General features: G+C 36.6%; 1 protein-coding gene across 8 annotated transcripts in view; it reads left to right on the top strand.

Moving 5' to 3' along the window:
- The window catches only part of NAF1 (nuclear assembly factor 1 ribonucleoprotein), a 59,775-nt gene extending 42,747 nt beyond the window's left edge, over positions 1 to 17,028 (top strand). The window contains exons 9-11 of one of the 8 annotated variants that reach the window (XR_001716579.4): positions 38 to 91; positions 7,476 to 7,617; positions 16,810 to 17,028. Coding sequence is in view for 1 of the 8 variants with exons in the window: in XM_009448491.5 (XP_009446766.1) it covers positions 38 to 174 (137 nt within the window). In the remaining 7 variants the exon portion in view is untranslated. 8 annotated transcript variants of the gene reach the window in all.
- The last annotated feature ends 4,178 nt before the right edge of the window (positions 17,029 to 21,206 follow it).

Below are 21,206 nucleotides of genomic sequence, written 5' to 3'. Positions count from 1 at the left end.
ATCTCAAAGTAAAAATCTGTCCATTTCTTTACCCCAGGTACAGGTATATCTCACAGATATTGTGGCCTCGGATCCAGACCATTGCAGTCAAGTGAGTCACACAAAGTTTTTGGTTTCCAAATGCATATAAAAGTTACGTTTACATGCTACTTTAGTTTATTAAGTATGCAATAGCATTGTGTCTAAAAAAACCAATGTGCATGTCTCAATTGGAGAATACTTTACTGTTCAAAAAATAATAATGACCCTTTGAGCCTGCGCTGAGTTACAGTCTTTTAGCTGTTGGAAGGTCTGGACTCAAGTGTTGTTGGCCGCTGACTAATCAGGGTAGTGGTTGCTAAAAGTGGTAGTTTCTCCTAATAGATAGCAGTGAAGTGTGCTACATTAATTGGCTCTTCCTTTCACCAAAGATTTCTGTGTAGCATGTGATGCTACTTGATAGCATTTTATTCTCTGTAAAACTTTGAAATTTGGGATCAAGTCCTCTCAAACCCTGCCACTGCCTTATCAACGAAGAAGGTAGCATTCTAAGTCCTTTGTTATCATTTCAACAGTGTTCATAGCGTCTTCACCATGAGTAGCTTTTACCTGAGAAACCTCATTTTTGCTTATGCATAAGAAGTAACTCCTCATCTGTTCAAGTTTTTTCATGGGATTGCAGCAATTCAGTCATGTCTTTAGGTTCCACTTCTAATTCTAGTTCTCTTCCTATTTCTACCACATATTCAGTTATTTCCTCCAGTGAAGTCTTAAACACCTCAAAATTATTAATGAGGGTTGGAATCAACTTCTCCCAAACTCCTGTTAATATTGGTATTTTGACCCCCCTCATGAATCATCAATGTTCTTAATGACATCTTAAATGGTGAATCCTTTCCAGAAGGTTTCCAATTTACTTTGCCCAAATCCATCAGAGGAATCACTATGACAGCTATAGCCTTGCAAAAAATATTCTATATAATAAGACTTGAAAGTCAAAACTATTCCTTGATCCATGGGCTATGGAATGGATGTGTTAGCAGGCATTAAAAAAATTCAACTCCTTGTACATCTCCATTGGAGTTCTTGGGTGACCAGGTACATTGTTAATGATCAGTAGCATTTCGAAAGAAATCTTTTACTGAATGGTGGACTTAACATCTTTAGTAAACCATGATTTTAAAAGATGTGCTGTCATCCAGGCATAGTTTTTCTATCTATAGAGTCTATAGAGCACAGGCAGAGTAGATTTAGCAAAATTCTTAAGGACCCTAGGATTTTTGGAATTGTAAATGAGCATTGGCTTCAACTTAAAGTCACCAGCTGCAGTACCCCTAACAAGATAGCCTGTCCTTTGAAGTTTGGAAGCCAGGCATTGATTCCCGTTCTACAGCTATGAAAATCCTAGATGGCATCTTCTTTGAATATAAGGCTATTTTATGTACACTGAAAATCTGTTGTTTAGTGTTTAGTGCATCCATCTTATCTAGATCTTCTGGATAACTTGCAGCTTCATCTTGCACTTTTATGTTATGGAGATGGCTTCTTTCCTTAAACCTCATGAGCCAGCCTCTGCTACCTTCCCACTGCAGTTTCCCTCTGCAGTTTCTCTCAGCCTTCGTAGAATCGAAGAGAGTTAGAGCCCGCTCTGGATTAGGCTTTGGCTTAAGGGAATGTTGTAACTGGTTTGACCTTTTATCCAGACCATTTAAACTTATTCCATATCTGCTGTAAAGCTGTTTTGCTTTCTTATTCCTGTGTTCACTGGAGTAGTACTTTTAGTTTCTTTTAAGAACTTTTTCTTTGCATTCGCAACTTGGCTGTTTGGCACAAGAGGCCTAGCTTTTAGTTTGCCTCAGCTTTCAACATGCTGTCCTCAATAAGCTTAATCATTTCTAACTTTTGATGTAAAGTGAGAGATGTACAACTCTTCCTTTCACTTGAATACTTAGAGGCCATTATACGGCTAGTGATCGGTTTAATTTCAGTGTTGTTGTTTCACGAAATAGGAAGGCCTGAGGAGACAGAAAAGGAAACAGCAGATGTGTGGAGCAGTCAGAACATACACATGTATCCATTAAGTTCACTGTATTATATGGGCATAGTTCATGGTGCCTCCAAAACAATAGTAACATCAAAGATCACTGATTGAGATCGCTATAACACAAATAACAATTAAGAAAAAGTTCAGAATATTGGGAGAATTACCAGAATGCGACAGAATACATGAAGTGAGCATATGCTGTTGGGAAAATGGAGTTGATATACTTGCTAGGTGTGGGATTGCTACAAACCTTTGATTTGTAAAAAATGCAATATATATGAAGTATAGTACAATGAAGTACAATAAAACTGTACGCCTGTAGTATTATCTGACAGTGGATATTTACTATCTACAGAAACATCTGAATTATACCATTTGATCTTTGCTTTAAATTAAGTTGGTGTCTTAACCACTTAGGTCTGGTTGCCTTCCTCTCTATACAAATCAGCCCTCTATGTCTGTAGGTTCTGCATCTGTGGGTTCAACCAATTGTGGATCGAAAACATATAGAAAAAATAAAATGTGTGGTTGCACCTGTACTGAACATGGTAGACTTTTTTTTCTTGTAATTATTCCCTAAACAATAGAGTATAACTATTTATATAATGTTTACATTGTATTAGGCATTATAAATAATCTAGAGAAATTGTTTAAAGTATTGGGAAGTGATTAAGTCATGAGGGCTCTGCACTTATGTATGGATTAGTGCCTTATAAAAGGGGCTGGAAGGAACTGGCTTAGATCCATTTTGCTCTTCAGTCTCATCCACCATGTGAAGAAGACTCAGTATTCCTCCCTCCGGAGGATGTGGCAACAGGGTGCCATCTTGTAAGCAGAGAGCAACCATCACCGGACACTAAACCTGCTAATGCCTTCATCTTGACTTCCCAGCATCCAGAACTGTAAGGCGTACTTATTTATTTTAGAGACAGGGTCTTGCTATGTTGTCTTAGCTGCTCTCGGACACCTGGCCTCAAGCAATCCCTTTGTCTCAGCCTTTTGAGTAGCTGAGATTACAGGCGCAAGCCACCATGCCCAGCATAAATTTCTATTGTTTTTATAAATTACTCAGCCTGTGATATTTTGTTACAGCAGCACAAAAGGACTAAGTCACCAAGTGTCTCTTATTGGGGAGAGAGAAACAATGCAGTTGTCATTATCCTCACCTTAATCTTACAGTGCTTCTTTAAAATTGTGTCCCTAGATCTTTAAACTGATGTAAGGGCAAATACTTAAAATGTTCCACTCACACAGTTTCTCACTTTCTATGGAGAATTCTTTATATTAGTCTTTTACTATATAATAAGGTAGGCTGACATTCACATGATTGTGTATGGATAACCCCTTTGCATGTCTACAGTTGCAAATATAGAATGAAATTAAAATCATTGCCTAAGCTAATATATTTGTTTTATTAAGATGAGTAGCTGTAGGCCAGGTAGGGTGGTTCATGCCTGTAATCCCAACACTTTGGGAGGCTGAGGCAGGAGGATTGCTAGAGCCCAGGAGTTCAAGACCACCAACCTGGGCAACATGGTGAAACCTTGTCTACAAAAAATACAAAAATTAGCCGAGCATGGTTACGCATGCCTGTAGTCTCAGCTACTCAAGTGGCTGAGGCAGGAAGATCACTTGAACCCAGGAGGTTGAGGCTCCAATGAGCTATGATCACACCATGGTAATTGGGTGACTTGTTTACTTATTAGAAATAGATAACTGAAATAACTGGGTTGAGACTGTGCTATAGTTTGGACCTTTGTCCCCTCCAAATCTTGTGTTGAAATGTGATCCTTGTGGAGGTGTTTCGGTCATGGGATGGAACCCTTATGAATGGTTTGGTGCTGTCCCCATGGTAATGTGTGAGTTCTCACTCTGTTAGTTCACACAAGAGCTGCTGTTTAAAAGAGCATGGCACCTCTCTTGCTCACACTCACCATGTGACATAACTGCTCCCACTTCACCTTCCCTGTGATTGAAAGCTTCCTGAGGCTCTAACCAGAGGCAGATGTTGGTGTCATGTTCCTTTTACAACCTGTAGAACTGTGAGCTAAATAAACCTCTTTTCTTAATAAATTACTCAGCTTCAGGCATTTCTTTATAGCAATATAAAACAGACTATTACAGACTGTCTAGGGGAAACCTGGAATAGAGTGCAGTTGCATAACTTACCAAAGGACATGTTCTGTTTTGTGCTTTTTTAACAGAATATCACAGACTGGGTAATGTATAATGAATAGAAATTTATTGGCTCACACTTCTGGAGTCTGGGAAGTCCAATATCAAGGCATGGCATCTTGTGAGGGCCTTCTTGCTATGTCATCACATGGTGAAGGCAGGAGGGTAAGAGAGGACAGGAGTGGCTGAACTCACCCTTATAACGGTAGAAGTCCCCCAGTGAGGGTGGAGCCCTCATGGTCTACTCACCTGTTAAAGGTCCCATCTCTTAATACTGTTACAGTGGCAACTAAATTGCAACATGAGTTTTGGAGGGGACAGACAGTCAAGCTATAGTAGGACACTTCTTAAAAGCCATGTAGTTAAGTCATATAAATTCCAAAATGTATCAGTTTCTTCTGTGTAGGTAAGTGACTAGTAATAGAAACTAAATTATTAATATGTACTAGTGGGACATAGGGAAGATGTAAGTTATTACCATGGTGCCTGTGTACAGGTCTCCATTGTTTTGGGGCAATGAATATCGAATGCTTTCTCATTCTTTTCCTCTTTTCCCACCAAATTGTGATTTGTCACTCTTCTCCACTTCTTTTTGTTCTGCATTTTTTGTTGATTGTTTAGAGCTGGTGAACAGCAACTATATTTAAAAAAAATTGAGGCCAATTTGATAAAGAAGAAATGAGAATCTGAATTCCAGTTTGCTATAATTTTAAGCTATTTATTAAATATAAAGAAGTGGTATTTAAAATTCTCAGATATTGAAAATCTTACTGTATGTTTTAAGGAACAGTTTCTTAAAGTCCTAATCATTGAATTAGGGAGACATAGAGTCTCAAATATAATGTGTCATTTGTATGTATTTTCTTTCAACAAGAATGTTTGGCATTTGGATTTGATTTTATTAACTTAAAAGTTTTTAGGCAGTATGTTAAACTGGCTCAATGCTTCATACTAGTTCTTTTACACAACTTGCCATTATTGAGTTATTTTCTGTTGCAGAAAAGGCAATCTCTTTCACCTCTGGATGACTCAAATCAGGAAATATAAGCAAAAGAAGATAAACAATTCTTTCTGTGTCTTTACTTCTCAGTCTTTCCCAATCTGGCTGAGGCACATAAAGCAGACTTGAGGAAATTCTTTACTTAGGACACTATCTTAACCTGCTCAGGGTATTTAGAATTTTTTGAAATAAGCAGTCATGTACTTCTATAATTAAGTGCTAAGGAAAGTAAATTAGTGTATTATTAAATATTAGATCTTAAAAAAAGAATTAAAAACTAATTTGTAGAATGAATTCATGTTCACACAATATGCATTCATAAAATATTCAGTCTGACGTTTCATGTTTAACACCAATAATAATCTCTGAGGTCTAAATGTTTAAAAAGTAGGTAATTTTAGTAATGCAAGCTGGAAAATACAAAAAATAAAGAACAGTATTATTCACAAGAATTCATTTTCAGGTAATGTTGCAGCTACACTGTTTATGATTTAGTGCATTCGGGATACAAAAGAAAAAAAATGCATGTATTTGTGTCCTTTTCTGCAGATAAATTGCCAGTATTTCAAAAGTTTTTTTTTACTTCTCATTTTGTAACCCAGTCCAATCCTAAATTTATATGGATATAAATTAGGATATGGATAATATCCTGTATGGAAATGGACTACATGCAATTATGTTCCAGAAACCAAGGGACTATTTTCTATAGTGTGGCTGAAATTAAAGTTGAGAAATATTCCCTTAATATTACCTATCAGGCTGGGCGGGGTGGCTCACACCTGTAATCCCAACACTTTGGGAGGCTGAGGTAGGCAGATCACTTGAGGTCAGGAGTTCGAGACCAGCCTGGCCAACATGGTGAAATCCCATCTCTACTAAAACACAAAAATTAGCTGGGTGTGGTGGTGCATCCCTGTAATTCCAGCTACTCGGGAGTCTGAGGCAGGAGAATTGCTTGAACCCGAGAGGCGGAGGTTGCAGTGAGCCTAGATCGCTCCACTATACTCTAGCCTGGTTGACAAAGCGAGACTCTGTCTCAAAAAAAATAAATAAATCAGACCAAAGGACTTGTTTTGAGCTACTAGCAGCAATAAAATTACATCTCATTTTTGACTCTGTGCAATGATAAATTGCTGTCATTGGCAGACTAGATATATGCAATTACCTGAAAACAAAGTACAGATTCATGTATCAAATGGTAAAATACTTAATAATGAAAATAAGCCATGAAGAAAAACATCAAATATTTTCTTCTGTGCATTCTATAGAAAGCATACATTTACACTATTATCTGTATAAGTACACACGTATTTATTTGAAGGCTAGTACAGAAAGCCTAATTGTTATGCATATTTTAGTTGAGTACCCTTTCATTTCTACTCATATAAAGGTGAAATGGGAATAAATTTTACATTGCATATCTTACAGTTAGTTCCATTACTCCATCTTTCAAACAGAACAAACTGACCTTGTTTATGTGGTAAAAGCTTTTTATTTATATTGAGGATAGATGGGCCAAACATTGTTTCTAACAAGAGATATGACCCAAATAGTAAAATAGAGCAGATGCAAAGGGATAAAATATTAGCATAGAATTCCTATTAAAACGTAATAGATAGATTATGGTGGTGTGTAGTGTTTGGATGATAGAGATGAACTTCTAAAATGTTCTCAGTGTCAGTAGCCACTACAGTGTGCAAAACCTATTATTGCAGCTCTTTAAACCTTTTATTATTGCAGCTTTTCAAGTGTTTTATTGTGTGCTCCCATGACATACAGGAGTGCTGGGAAACATTTGCACTCTCCCCCAACCCACAGCTCTTGCGAATGTCTGTTTGATTATGTATCATGCAGCGTTTCATCTCAGACATGATTTGGCACTGTCAGACTCAATTATATAAGCTTTCTTAATAGTTGATTTATTCAAAGCAAATGATTAATTTTCTTTAACATCAGTTTGGTTTTTGTTTTTGATTAGGTATAATTGTTCGTATATTTGTTGGCAACAACGTAAGTTCAGATGAATTTTGTTTAGCAAGATTATGGGCAGGAAAATATTTACCGGCAGAAGAAAGTAGCTGTGGGCATTAATTTTATTCATTCAAATCCTATTAAACTATATCAAATTGCTGTTGTTTAGGCAATCTAATATATGACTGTGGAATATATTACTTTCCATATTTATTTTTATTAGTCCGATCTAATATACGGACTGTGGAATATATTACTTTCCGTATTTTTCTTCATAGAACATCACCCTGTACCATTATTCCACAGAACACACTGGGAAGTGCTGTCATAGAAGATAGCTGGAAGACATTCATGGCAGTGCACATTTCTTGGAGATGTGTTTAGTCTTGCTAAGAAGACAATTAGAAGATCATGGGAGCCAGAAGAAATCTCAAATCTCTCTCATTAGGTTAGGAAACTGCTGTTCATTAGTGTGGGCTCTGGTTCCTGGTATTCCAGAACTCACTGAAAGTCTGTAAGATGTACATTTTTCTCAGGGGGAGATTCCGTGGCTTTCATCTTGTTTTCAAAGTAGTATCTGAAGACAGAAAAAGAGGCTGGAGACAAAGAGTCCGTCATTTAGGATATAAATAGGAAATCATTCTTACATTAAAAGAAGGGGCACTATATTCAGCTTAACAAATTTAATGGTCTGTCCCTATTTTATGAAGCTGATTCCAGGCATATTGTGATAAACAGTGAAATCTGAGCAAGTCCACACAAATTCTAAGGACATTCTACAAATAGTTAAAAAATGCCCATACGCAACAATGACAGAAAAGGATAAGATACAAATGGAATGTAGAAAATCATTCAGAGAGGTTTCTGGAAGGAGAGAAATGAAGACCAGAATGAGACCATTCTCATAGGCCTAATAGGCTAAGGTGTCTCTCCATTTACTTAGAGGACCTGAAAGTTTATATATAAGTCTTATAGTTGCATAATTTGTTTTTGTTATAGAAAAGCAAAATATATAAATTGCCCTTATAAAAAAGTAGATTCAATCATGCTAGTTAATATTTTGTTAGTTCTCGTAGAGTTCTAGTCAAAGGACCCATCGAGGTACTTTTTCACATAGCTGGCTGGACTGGATAGATATGTCATGACAGTTCCTAATGTGGGCAAGTAGCAATGACCGTTACAAATGCTCATATAAAATAAGTTTTATTTCTTTTTTTTTTCTTTTTTTGAGACAGCATCTCTCTCTGTCGCCCAGCCTGGAGTGCAATGGTGCGATATTGGCTCACTGCAGCCTCTACCTCCCGGGTTTAAGTGATTCTTGTGCCTCATCCTCCCAAGTAGCTGGGACTACAGGCATGTGCTAATGTACGCCCGGCTAATTTTTGTGTTTTTAGTAGAGACGGGGTTTCGCCATGTTGGCCAGGCTGGTCTCAAACTCCTGACCTTGGGTCATCCACCTGCCTTGGCATCCCAAAGTGCTGGGATTACAGGCGTGAGCCACCGTGCCTGGCCAAAAATAGGTTTTATTTCTGTCTGTGAATGTAACATGAGATATGAGAATAGACTTCAGTTCTCATACAGTGCTCTACTTGTCATAATACTCATGACATTTTATTGTAATTGATTGCTTAAATCATCTTTTCTGTTTAAGTATTGTCTGAGGGCCAGCACTGTTTTATTACACCTGTCCCTACTCTAGTACAGAGAAGCTACTTGAGAGACAGTAACTGAAACCTTGTTTCTAGATACCGCTTTCTGATTCATCACCCCTGGGATTCTCCTTTGTGTTTCTAGAGTATAGTGGTTTATATGTGTGGATTCAAGATTATTGTGACAAGCATTAGTGAGGATTCTTTTTTTTTAATGACTTGAAAGTATTTCACAAGGTATCATAACCTATTTTAGCACAGATTTCCAGGTCAGTTGTTCATCAAAAATGGCTCCGAAAGATAAATGGAACATGAATTCTCTTTTTCTTGGAACTGGTTTTGAGAGGACCCTATCACCTCTAATTTGGAAATCATAGCATTTTAGAAAAATTATTATTTTTCCCCTAGGATAATAAAATTTGCTTAAAAAATTCAACCTCAGATGACACCAAAATTTGGCTACCAAATGATTAAGGCTAATCAATCTGCTGCAAGGTTTTTGGGTTGATCTCTATATGATCATTCAGTAAGAGTGTATCCATGCTGTTCTATCCGTAAACATACCAGAGTGCTGACCTTTACAGATAGCAACGAATAGTGGATGATGTATTCATGCGTGTGTGTGTGTGTGTGTGTGTGTGTGTGTGTGTATTGCTTCCAGGGAGTTTAAAAATAAAGAATAAGAGAAGACTTAGTATCCTAGGAGACATTTGCTTTCCCTTTCTGGTTTTCTCTACTTTGTAAAATAGTTCAGGATGAGAAAGCCATCTGAGGCCATGTACTTAGATTTACTTGAAAGTATGAAAAAAAAAAATAGAAGCACAAACCTGTAAATCTCTTGGAGCAACAAGTGGGGAAGTACATATAAGTTGCTGTTAATATTTCCGTTAATGAACCAACCTAGTGAAATTAGCCATTGAAATTTAATATATTCATTTATTCAATGAACATTTGTGCTTATTATTGGTCAGTCATTTGATGCTGGGAATGCAATCCTAAGTGCAATAGTAGAAAATGGATAAAAAAGACACTAGGTGCTATAATACAAGTATATGTTTGTACAAGGTATGGTGGGAACATAGAGGTGAGAAAAGTCTATTCCACCTTGGGTGCAGATGGGAAGAGGAGGAAGGTAGGGAATAATTCACAGAGAACATGATCTTAGGGCTGAATCTTAAAAAATAAAAGATAAACCTGAGAAAAGCCGTAGAACTGTAAAACAGCTCAGCATGTTTTGAAACCAGCAGATAGGTATGACGGGTATGAAGAGTGTACAAGGATGGAATAGAAGAAAACAATTCCTAGAGCTAGAAAGTAACTGTAAGTCAGGTGACAGGAGACCTTTGGGGCCTTACTAAGGAGTTTGGATTTTATCCTGGAAGTAATGGGACACGAATTGACAGGACTCGGCAATGTTAGGGATTGTGCTGCAGAAGGAAGATGTCTGGAATGACTCTTGGCTTTATTTATGGTTTGAATGGCTAGGTAGGGTGGTAGTCCCTGAAAAAAGGGATATATTTTGCATCTTTTATGTGTTTACATCTTCACAACAATTTTGTGAGGTGGTAAACATTAACATTTTATAAGGAAGAAAAGTGAAGACTTGTATAGTTTAAAGATTTTCTTTGATTTCTTGCAGCTAGTACTTGATGAAATCATATGGAACACAAGAGTTGTCTGATCCCAGGATCTGAGCTTGTAGCCACTATTGTAGGATTCCTCAAAGGCACTAGTAAACCACAAGATTTTCAGAGTTGGAATTGAGGAAGAGAAGAAGAAATATTATAACAAAGACTAAGGAAAAAAACTGTTAAATTTATATTTAAGGAGACATTAGTGCTAAGAAATTCTGCTAGAAACTAACTGCATATATTTAATACCCATATATGCCTTAATACAGATCTCTCTCTCACACACACAGACATACACACACACACGAACAAAAATAATTCAAGGTTAACTCAGTGATACACTTTTCTATTCATCCAATTATAATTTTCTCAAAATTCCATAATGACACTTGTGGTAGCAGTTACATAATTAAACTACACATTTTCAAGGGTTTCACTTATGTATACACCACTGGGTTAAAACTTCATAACATTTTTGGACCTATTAATTAGTTGGAAACTGGATTGTTGTTTATTAGCATTAACTCAATATCAATAAAAAACTGATGATGTGTCATCAGATTGCCATATTGTGTCAGTTTTAGGAATTTATTTAGAATAAGTAGCAATAATTTAGACTTCTAAAATCTATTGAATTGAATGCATCTGTTGCATCTTTATTGGTTTATTAAATAAATCAATTTTACTTCAAGAGGCAATTTAGTGTCATAATGATGATATTAGTATACATGATAATTTGGCAAACGTAGTTTTTTTTACTTTTAAAATTGTGCATAGAAATCTCTACAAATAAAACTGATAGGGAAGAATTATGCAAAACAGCTGCAAGATTTTGTTGCATTTGTACACATTATAAAGGGTACAACTTGTATTTTCAGTAGTAATTTCCTATTAGTAACACTGGTCAGTGGTCATATTGAAAGAACTTGACTTTTTTTCTGTTTGTAGATTTTTCCTGTTTAATCATTTAAATCAAAATGTAACCCACAGGATGTGTCAGCCCAGTCACAAAAAAACTACCAATAAAAATTTGCAAAAATACTGCCCAACCTTCCAAATAAACTTAATTAAAGAAATAAAAATAAAATTAAGAATACTATTTTGAGTGTATCAGATTGGCAAAAAATAAATAGAAACATGATTATCATACTGAGTATGGCAACGGCTTCAAAAAAATTATTGTCCTGGCTGGGTGCGGTGGCTCACGCCTGTAATCCCAGCACTTTGGGAGGCCGAGGCGGGTGGATCACGAGGTCAGGAGATCGAGACCACGGTGAAACCCTGTCTCTACTAAAAATAGAAAAAATTAGCCTGGCACGGTGGTGGGCGCCTGTAGTCCCAGCTACTCGGGAGGCTGAGGCAGGAGAATGGCGTGAACCCGGGAGGCGGAGCTTGCAGTGAGCTGAGATTGCACCACTGCACTCCAGCCTGGGTGACAGAGCGAGACTCCGTCTCAAAAAAAAAAAAAAAATTATTGTCCTATATCGCCAATAGTATCAAACTTTATTGAGAATAACAGAAAAAATGTAGAGTCTTTCATGCCTGTGGTCCTAATGATCCTACGTTTTGAAATTTATTTATGATGACATTATGAAGAAAGTCTAGTTGACTGTCACATTTTTATAGTTAAGATAACCGTCATAGGAAATAGGATGATATTATGAATAACTTTATGCCAATAAGATGTAAAAATGTAAGTGAAATAGTCAAATTTCTAGAAAAACAAACTTATGAAAATGGATACAAAAAGTAATAAATTATCAGAGTAGTCCTCTATTAAGTAGAAACCATATGGAAAAATAAAAGAATCTTCCCACAGCAAATACCCCAGGTCCAGATATCTTTACCAGTGAATTTTACTAAATATTTTAGGACAAAATATGTAATTTTACGTAAACTTTACCAGAAAGTAGAAAAATAAGAGACAATGTCACCCATTTGTGAGGACAACATAAACTTGATGCCAAAATCTGACAAGGACATTATAAAGAAGAAAAATTGCAAGCAGATCTCACAAATATAGATATAAAAATACTACTCACAGAGTGAATTAACAACATGGAAACACAAATATAAAAAGAAGATACACTACCAAGTAGGACTTATTCCAGGAATACGACATTGGTTTAACACGTGATTATCCATCATTATTCATCACATGAACAGAATGTTCTGAATTTATCAACTTGGCACTCCCACTCCTGTGTAAGCCTTGAAAATAAATTTTCTGGAATCCTGTGTTCAGCATAATTCTGGATTCGAGTTGATCAAGGAAGGCACTCACAAGATTGGACAGGTAGAAGCAAAGGAGGGGTAAATACCAGGAGGAAGCTCCTGGTCCCAGACTTAGTGACAGACACAGGTAGCTCTAGCTTCTAGCTCTGCCCAGCTCCTGGACCTGCTGACTACTAAGTGCTTTATTGCCATTTCCTCAGAGGTGGTAGATTCCACAGACCTCTCCACAAATCCCCTCTGTGGTTCTACTTTAGTGGCTAGATACATGCAGTTTCCTGAATTTTACCTCATGCTCCTACATACCCACAACTGTCATATTAGTGATGCTGTTATTTCTCCATTCTCTTCCAGTCTTTCCTTTTCCAGTTTCCCACACATTGGTGTATGCTCTAATTCCTGTGGTAAACCTCCTTTTCACATGATATTTGTAGTGGCTTTGTTTTTCTGACCGAATCTTGGCTAATACAGTTTTTGGTAATAGAAGTGAATTAGAGTAGAAGCAATAGAATTTTAAGGATGAGAATCCTACTAGACTTAAAGGCATTAGTGACCTCATTGCCATGGTAAATAAAACACAAGTAGTCCATGGCATGCAATAACTAAACAGGTAGCTAGGGTCTGGAGAAGATAACTTTAAGTGATCAAGTAGTTGCTGCAATAAACATTATTGTGGGAATAAAGAATAAAGGCTTTTGCATTGATTTGATTTCTACTAAGTGTACTGGAGGATACGGAAGAAGGAAAAGATGAGTTCATGGCTTTGAATCCTAATCCACAACCTGGGTAGGGATCCAGGAAACTTCTATAATTGTCCTGGAAAACACAGACACACAGAGAAATATCTCCTGTAGCTGCAGGGTTAAAATTTCTGAAAACCAAGCTTGAAGTCTGATCCTGTGGGCGGCTGAACTTACAAATGCAGCAATGTGGATGCATCTCAAAAACATGATGGAGAGCAAAACTTCCAGATACAAAAAGGATATACGGTCTAATTGCATTTTTGAAAAGATGAAAAAATTAAAACTAACCTTACAAGTTTTGATGGCATAACTATTAAAAAAAAAAAAAGGGATTACCATAAATGTTAGGAGAGGAATTATGAAAGTGGAGAAGTGAATAATAATTGGGAGAGGACCAGAGGGGACCGTTTCCATGCTGGCCATACTCTCTTCCTTGGATTGACTAAGGTAACAAGGGGGATCGCTTTGTGATAGTTTTTTGAGCTGTACACTTATATTCTGGAACTATCTATATATGTATTATTTCTCAAAACCCTGAAGTGCTTGCCATCTAACTGGGAAACAAAAGACAAGATTCTTAAATGGCTGACAAGTCTCTAAATAATCTGGCCTCCTACTAATGGTTTGATGTCTCAATTTTTCTTCTTGTCTCCCTCTGCTCCTGCATCTACACATATAGAGTTGAACGTGATCGGAGAAAACCCAACACTCATGCTGTCTCGTATCACTTGAGATTCATAACTACCAAACCTAAAAGGGAGCCTTAAAGCTGCAATATTTTTTTCCTAGTCCATTCACTTGTCACTCACCAAGGTGACAATTTCATAACTCTCCTCTACAACCTTCAAGCCTCCTGTTCCCTGATTTCACTATCCCTCCTCAGCAGCAGTTTTGTTTTCCTCTTTGTACTGAGAAAATGGAAACAGTTTTATTGGGTGGACATAGAGCTGTATCATCCACATCCCTCTTCACAAAAAGAGCCTTATACCCCAGCTGCTGGGGTTAGCAGATATCTTCCAGCATTCAGCAACTATAAAGTCCATCTCACTTATGGAGAGCCCTAAGTGCACCTTTCTAGGGGGAGCCCAAATCCAATGTCCATTTCCAGAAGGAGTGGTTGAGGGCAGCATAAAGGCTGGAGGAACAAATCCAGAGCTCTCTTTGGGTTGGTTAAGCTTTGCCAAGCATGTACTGTAGTTTGAATTTCTCCTCCATCCATTTGTTTCCTCTCTCTTCCTTCCCTAAGTGTTGATCCCTAACACATATTCAGTATTCCAATTTCCATCTCAGTATTTGCTTCCAGTGAATCCAACCTGTGATAGCTCAAATACATTCAGATTTCCATCACCATGTTCACCTACCAACCTACTTTTTTCCTCAATATTCTATGACTGCCTTCTTTACAGAGTACTTTTACTTAAAGCTAATCACTTCATTTGTGTACTGTCTTTGCTTACTGAGAGAGAGAACTCTAGCAATTTTTCTCCCCCCGCAATCATTTTTTCCATTTTGTAAAATTGCTATTATCTCTCTCATCTTATTTTTTTTTATCCTTGCTTTGGCCCATTTCACCAGCTACTGAGCTGTTCTGCTTTCTTTTGCAAAATTATTAATCTCAGACTCCCAATTCCTCTTCTCTCATTTCCTCTGTAGCTTATTCTAATCAGGCTTCCCCCTCCATTAGTGGAAACTGCCCTTTTCAAAGTCATCAATGGCTTTTACAGTGCAAACTATGATGGTCTGACCTCAGTCTTCATCATACTTAACGTTTTTTGCGTGATTGGTAAAATTTTCTACTCCTTAAAATGTTTCCCACTTGGCTTCCAAGGACATCAAACTCTTTTACTTTTTTCTCCTCCTAGTTCACGGCTCACTCTCAGATGGGCCACCTAGTGCACAATTCGAAGAAATGCCATTTACCTGGAACAAAACACTAGCGGTGGCTCTACTTCTCAGTCCCCTTTTCTAATTGATTCTCTTTTCCCTGTCTCTTAAGGTAGGAGGGTCACAGAGTTCATGCTTGGTCCATTTATGTTTTTTATGTACACATTTCTCTTCCAGACACTTGGACTCAGAAATGCACAAACTCCCTGACATCTTTATTTAAATGACTAATAGGTATGTTAACGTCCAAAATGAATTCTAAATTCACCCCAAACTTGCGCCACTGGACATTTCTGCTCCCTCAGTTTATGACAACTCCATCCTTCCAGTTGATCAAGCTCATTCTATTTCATTTTATTTTGTGTTTCAAAACAAAATAGAAGAACAATAAGGATTGTATATTACTTTTACTTTATGCTCAGAGATGGGGAGGGAATAATGGTGGTTAAAGAATTAACCTGCTTTCCAATTTTCTAGGGATAGCACTCTGAATTTAAATGTTTCAAATGGGTTGACAACCACCAAAGACATTTTCCCACTACTTCCTCCCTCTCCTCTGGTATTCAATTACTTCCTGACTCATATTCACCTATTTTTTTTTTAACACCAAATCAGTCCTTCAGCTTTATATCTAGAAGTATATATTCAACACTTGACACTTCTGAAAAAACAAAAGGTAGTTATGCAATAGCTGAAGTTATGTCTAGAAATCTACAAAAAAGATTTTTTTGCGAGATATAAATTAATGAGTTTTCTGAGGAACCTTCAAGAAGCAATTTTTGGGGTTTACCTTTTTTAAAATGTTTCCGGTGTTTAATATGTGAAAAGGAATACAATTTCTAGTTATTATAGAGGGAGAAACAAAACTCAAGCAGCTCTATCTCAGTTTTTATGTAGGCCTTAATCCATTTTTAAAAAATATAAATAAATCCCTAGAGATTACAGTTCCAGGTTCCTAAGACTAAATATGTAAATAACTACGCTACAAAGTGCTAGAGCTCATCAATTTTGAGTTACAAAAATCCATAGTAGAATTTAACTTGATGGAAACAAAAATAGGAAAACCGAAAACAAAACTGAAAGCTTAAAATCTGTCTCTAGTTCCTGTCCTCTTTCAGTGGAAATGTATTGAAGCAAATAAACATCACTTTTGCTTGACCTTAGATTTCCAGATCAGTAAGAGAATATGCAAAATTCATTTACAAGTTAACTTTCAAAGTTAAGATGATGATACAGTAGTTCCCCCTGAGCCTTGGGGGATATGTTCCAAGACCAGCGGATGCCTGAAATCACAAATAGTAGCGAACCCTATATATACCATGATTTTTCCTATACTTACATACCTATGATAAAGTTTAATTTAGGAAATAGGCACAGTAAGAGATTAACAACAACTAATAATAAAAAAGGACAATTATAACAATATTTTGTAGTAACAGTTATGTGAATGTATTCTTTCTCTCTCTCTCAAAATATCTGATTTTACCTCACCTATTTTCAGACCATGGTTGACTGAAGGTAACTGAAACCACGAAAAGTGAAAGCACAGATGAGGGGAGAGTACTGTATCCTCAAATGATGGTATGGCTGGTGATGGTAACAGCAAGTCTACCAGCCTAGTCAAGCATTCTTATCCATAGAAGAGTTGCCATGGGAACCTCATGGCAACCCACAGATTTCAAGTACTGTATGTTCTGCCTAAATAAATAATGAAAAGCTATCTTATTGAATGTTCTCCATATCTGCATACTTAATAGGGCAGGATGCTACCTCACATATCATTTGCAGTAAACAAAGGTAAAAATGAGAGACATACAAAAGTAAGATAAGGATTACATATCTGCATTTTAAAAGCACATTCCGTGTTAACTATGTTTTCATTTCATTCTGGATCAGAAAATGAGACACATATCATTGCTTATTCAGACCTCACCTGATCTTATTTATAGGCCCCTCTCAAACTCACTGAAGATGGCAGTAATCTCTATGTAGAGTGTGAGGTAATTCTAGGAGACACCTTTCTGTGCAAAATGTCAGGTGTTAGCTCCCCATGGAGCACTCTCTTCTTGCCACTTGAGGACCTCACAGAAACAAGTCATAGCATTCTTTTTTTAGGCTGTGAGGTAGGGTTAGATCATCCTCACTTTTCTGTTACCACTTGTGTTCTTTCTGTATGTGCTTTTTAAATTCACTAATAGAAAAATGCTTTGAATACATTATTAACCTCACAATAAGAGGATTTTTTTTCTTCCTAGACATTGAAATATTTTAGACACTAGAAAATAAAGGATTTTTAATAAATGGAGTGTAACTACTCAAAACTTTTTTCTTCTTTCCCCAAAGTGAATAAATAACAATTGTAGGCTAATGTTTCAGATTAGCATAGGTAGATAATATTAGTTTTTTAATCATGAAATTATTTTAAATGCATCATTTGAGAGAATTTATGGTATAAATTCTCTATAAATTTTATATTTGATAAGAAATACGAAGATAGAAGCTAATGAAGAGGGAGAAGAACTAAGTATTCTTGAGTTGTTTGTGAAAGTAGTAATTTAATCTAAGTTGTATTCACTTAGCCCCTCCAAGATTAAGTTTCTATGTGAAAAAAAAAAAAAAAAGGGTGAAAAGGAGAGCACCAAAACCTTACATGACTGGAGTTGATTTAATAAAAAGCTTGTTTCTGCTCCTCACTGAAATGCCTTGGAATGTGATAAGTACAGTCAGAAAGTTTTTAATATTTACTCTCAACATGCAGTAAAGATTTAGGAAGAGAAAGGAGGGAATAGGGAACTCAGTCTTCCTAAGCCTAATTTCATTAAGAAACTTAACAAAGGGAAAAGACACTAAGCCCTTTTCTTATAAGAAACTCACCTGAAAGGGAAGGGATCCAAATATGAACAAGAACAGTGACTTAGCACTGGCTTCTCAAGAAGATATGTTTTCCTCTGGTGCATAATGCCTGGCACATAGTAGGCCCACAGAGAGTATTCACTGAATGAGGGAATGCATGATAGAATACATTAGAGAGTGTATTTTTTCCTGTGTTAACTTTAATTGAATACATTTTAAGAATAATATGTTACTCTTTGAAAACCCATATTCTATTAGTTTTATAAAGCATAATGGAAGAAAATATCAGTGAAGCACCTTTTATTTTAATTGTAAAGATTTCTTGATTTATCAACTAATATGGAGGAAATTTTTGACTAAGTGAAAAAACAGGTTAGTGTAAATCTTAGCAATTATTACTTTAATCTATGACTGGCTTTCTCTTACTGAATTCAGTGCTTAACATTTGAATATTATTTTCTTTTCATAATTGAAGTTGGGGAGTAAGAGATGTTCTCCAGGTGTCAACTATTGTTTTAGGAGGCTTCAAAAGAAACATGAGCAAGCTATTGGCTAATGGGCTTGAATTAATGGTTATTGGAAAGTTAAAAATGTACCATATGCCATGATCTAGGTATCTACAGCCATTTCTCTGTTCTTTCTCCATATCCTTGTCTCTCATTCTTCCACAATCCTTCCCTGCCTATAAGCAATTACAGTGAAAAATGCTGGAGTAGAATGACATAAGATCTTTAAGGTCAAGGGCCAGGTGATTTCAGATACTATGACTTTTCAGAAAGCCCAAATAAGTTATTTCCTTACTTACATCGCTGTTGATGTATGCAAATTATGATGCATGCAGGAAGAAAAAAAATTTTCTTAATTTCCACACTCTAGCAAGCTAAATGCTTTGAAGTATACTTGACAATGTTCTGCAATATTGAAAGTAGTATCTATTTCTGATGTTTCAATTCCTGTATGTCAAACATTATCAAAGAGGGCAATATCGCCCCCAAGGGGATAAAACTTCATTATTGGAAGGTGGAAAGTTCTTATCTTTTTAATGTACAATAATAAGCACAGACATACATACAGTAATTACAGATACCGCATATCTGGGGTATTATAATTTCATAGTGGGGGATTAGGGAAAAAATGTCTAAAAAGGCTCCTTGGCAAGCAGGGCGGAGGGGATAACCAAAAAAGCTTAAGAAACACTATTGTACATTGTGCTTTCCATTTATTAAAAAAATCTTATTCTCCTCCAGGTTCAGGCTAATGGAACAAATAATAGAGAACTAATAGTCCTATGGGAACCATTTTTTAAAAATAGTCGAGCAATGTAGGACTCTCAGGTAAAAGCTTCTTTACAGACTGTGCTTAGATCTGGGACTGAAGTGAGGTCCTTATTGTTTGAATTGTAGTCAAGTCATTCCTACAAGACGATCTAAACCTGAAACAGAAAGAGGGAAAGCTCTGTCCTGGAGAGAAAATCGCACAGCGAGAGCACAGTGTACCTGGACACAGAGTGAAAGAGCAGGCTGAAGGAGCCTGCTGTATCTGAGCACAGGCTGCTCTCAGCAAGTACACATAGAGACTTGCTTTTGGGCCCAGTGATCCCCTCTACTAGCAAAATGACATAATAAGTAGCAAGAGTCTCAAAGTGCTAGGCACAGTGGCTCATGCCTGTAATCCCAACCCTTTGGGAGGCCAAGGCGGGCGGATCACTTGAAGTCCAGAGCTTAAGACCAGCCTGGCCAACGCGGTGAAACCCCACCTCTACTAAAAGTACAAAAATTAGCCAGGTGTGGTGGCGGGTGCCTGTAATCCCAGCTACTCGGGAGGCTAAGGCAGGAGAATCGCTTGAACCCAGGAGGCGGAGGTTGCAGTGAGCCGAGATTGCACCACTGCACTCCAGCCTGGCTGACAGAGCGAGACTCCATCTCAAAAAAAGCCTCAAATTAGCCACTTTTTCTAAGAAAGGTAGATGTGGAGAAATAACCCTGAAATGTATCATTCTTTGAAAATATGAGAAAAGAATGGAGGATTCTCTCAAATGTGTGGTACTATAAATCGAAGTGAATTTTGTCTACTAGTTTTGCCTAATTTGCCACTGATAAATAGATCTTTGTTTTAGATTTCTCTGTATAAGTTAATATTCTTCTAACACTCAGGTTTTTTTTTCTATATTCTGTAAATACCTCAGAAAACATAAGATTAACTCTTGATTGTTTTTCTGAATTATTTATTAATTAAAATAAATTATTTTTTCCATTTTTAGGCTGAAATCTTATTGGATGATTCTGTATTAATATAAGAAACAAGTGGGCAGAGAAAAATACAGGAATGAAAAAAATGACTATTTACTATTCATATTATTTCAGTAGTTCTTTTTCACTTTAGTTTTCATTACTATAGAAAATGGAAACGCTAGACTAGTGTTGCCTGATGAAATACCCTGCTGTGATGGACAGGAACTATATAGGCACTTTCTAATATGAAAGTGCTAGCTATTTGGGATTAAGTTCTTGAAGTATAGCAGTGGGACTGAAGTATTAAATTTAAATTTCATTTAATTTTAATTAAATTTAGCATATAGTCACTTGGGGCTAGTGCATTACCATGTTGGTCAGTGCAACACTTAGATTCTGAGGATGTTTGGCATACTTTAATTTACAAAATCAAATTCCTTAGTTTGAAATAATGTAATAAGAACACTGGCAAACCATTGTGAGTTTTCCTCACTACACGTATTTGGGGCTCCTAGGTTAATATTATGTCTTTGTTTGGGATAACTGTCAATAGTGGTCTCCTGGTTCAAATCCAAATAAGGAGGCCTCCCACAGGTGTGGTTAATGAAAATGCATTGATTAATTGTGTGTTTCTTACACAAAAAAACTAACGTCCTTTAAATGATTAGACTAATATTAAAGAATATTGACATGTTTAAATGAAATATGCAACTTAGAACAAAATGTTTAGAAGTAAACATTTTTCAAGATATAATTGGCAACTTGCTCATAATTTTCCTTATTCTCAATCATAACTTAAGCCTAATTCTCAGCA

The sequence above is a fragment of the Pan troglodytes genome, chromosome 3 (assembly GCF_028858775.2).
Source record: "Pan troglodytes isolate AG18354 chromosome 3, NHGRI_mPanTro3-v2.0_pri, whole genome shotgun sequence".
Lineage (NCBI taxonomy): Eukaryota > Metazoa > Chordata > Mammalia > Primates > Hominidae > Pan > Pan troglodytes.
This window is presented reverse-complemented; position numbering and strand designations above follow the sequence as displayed.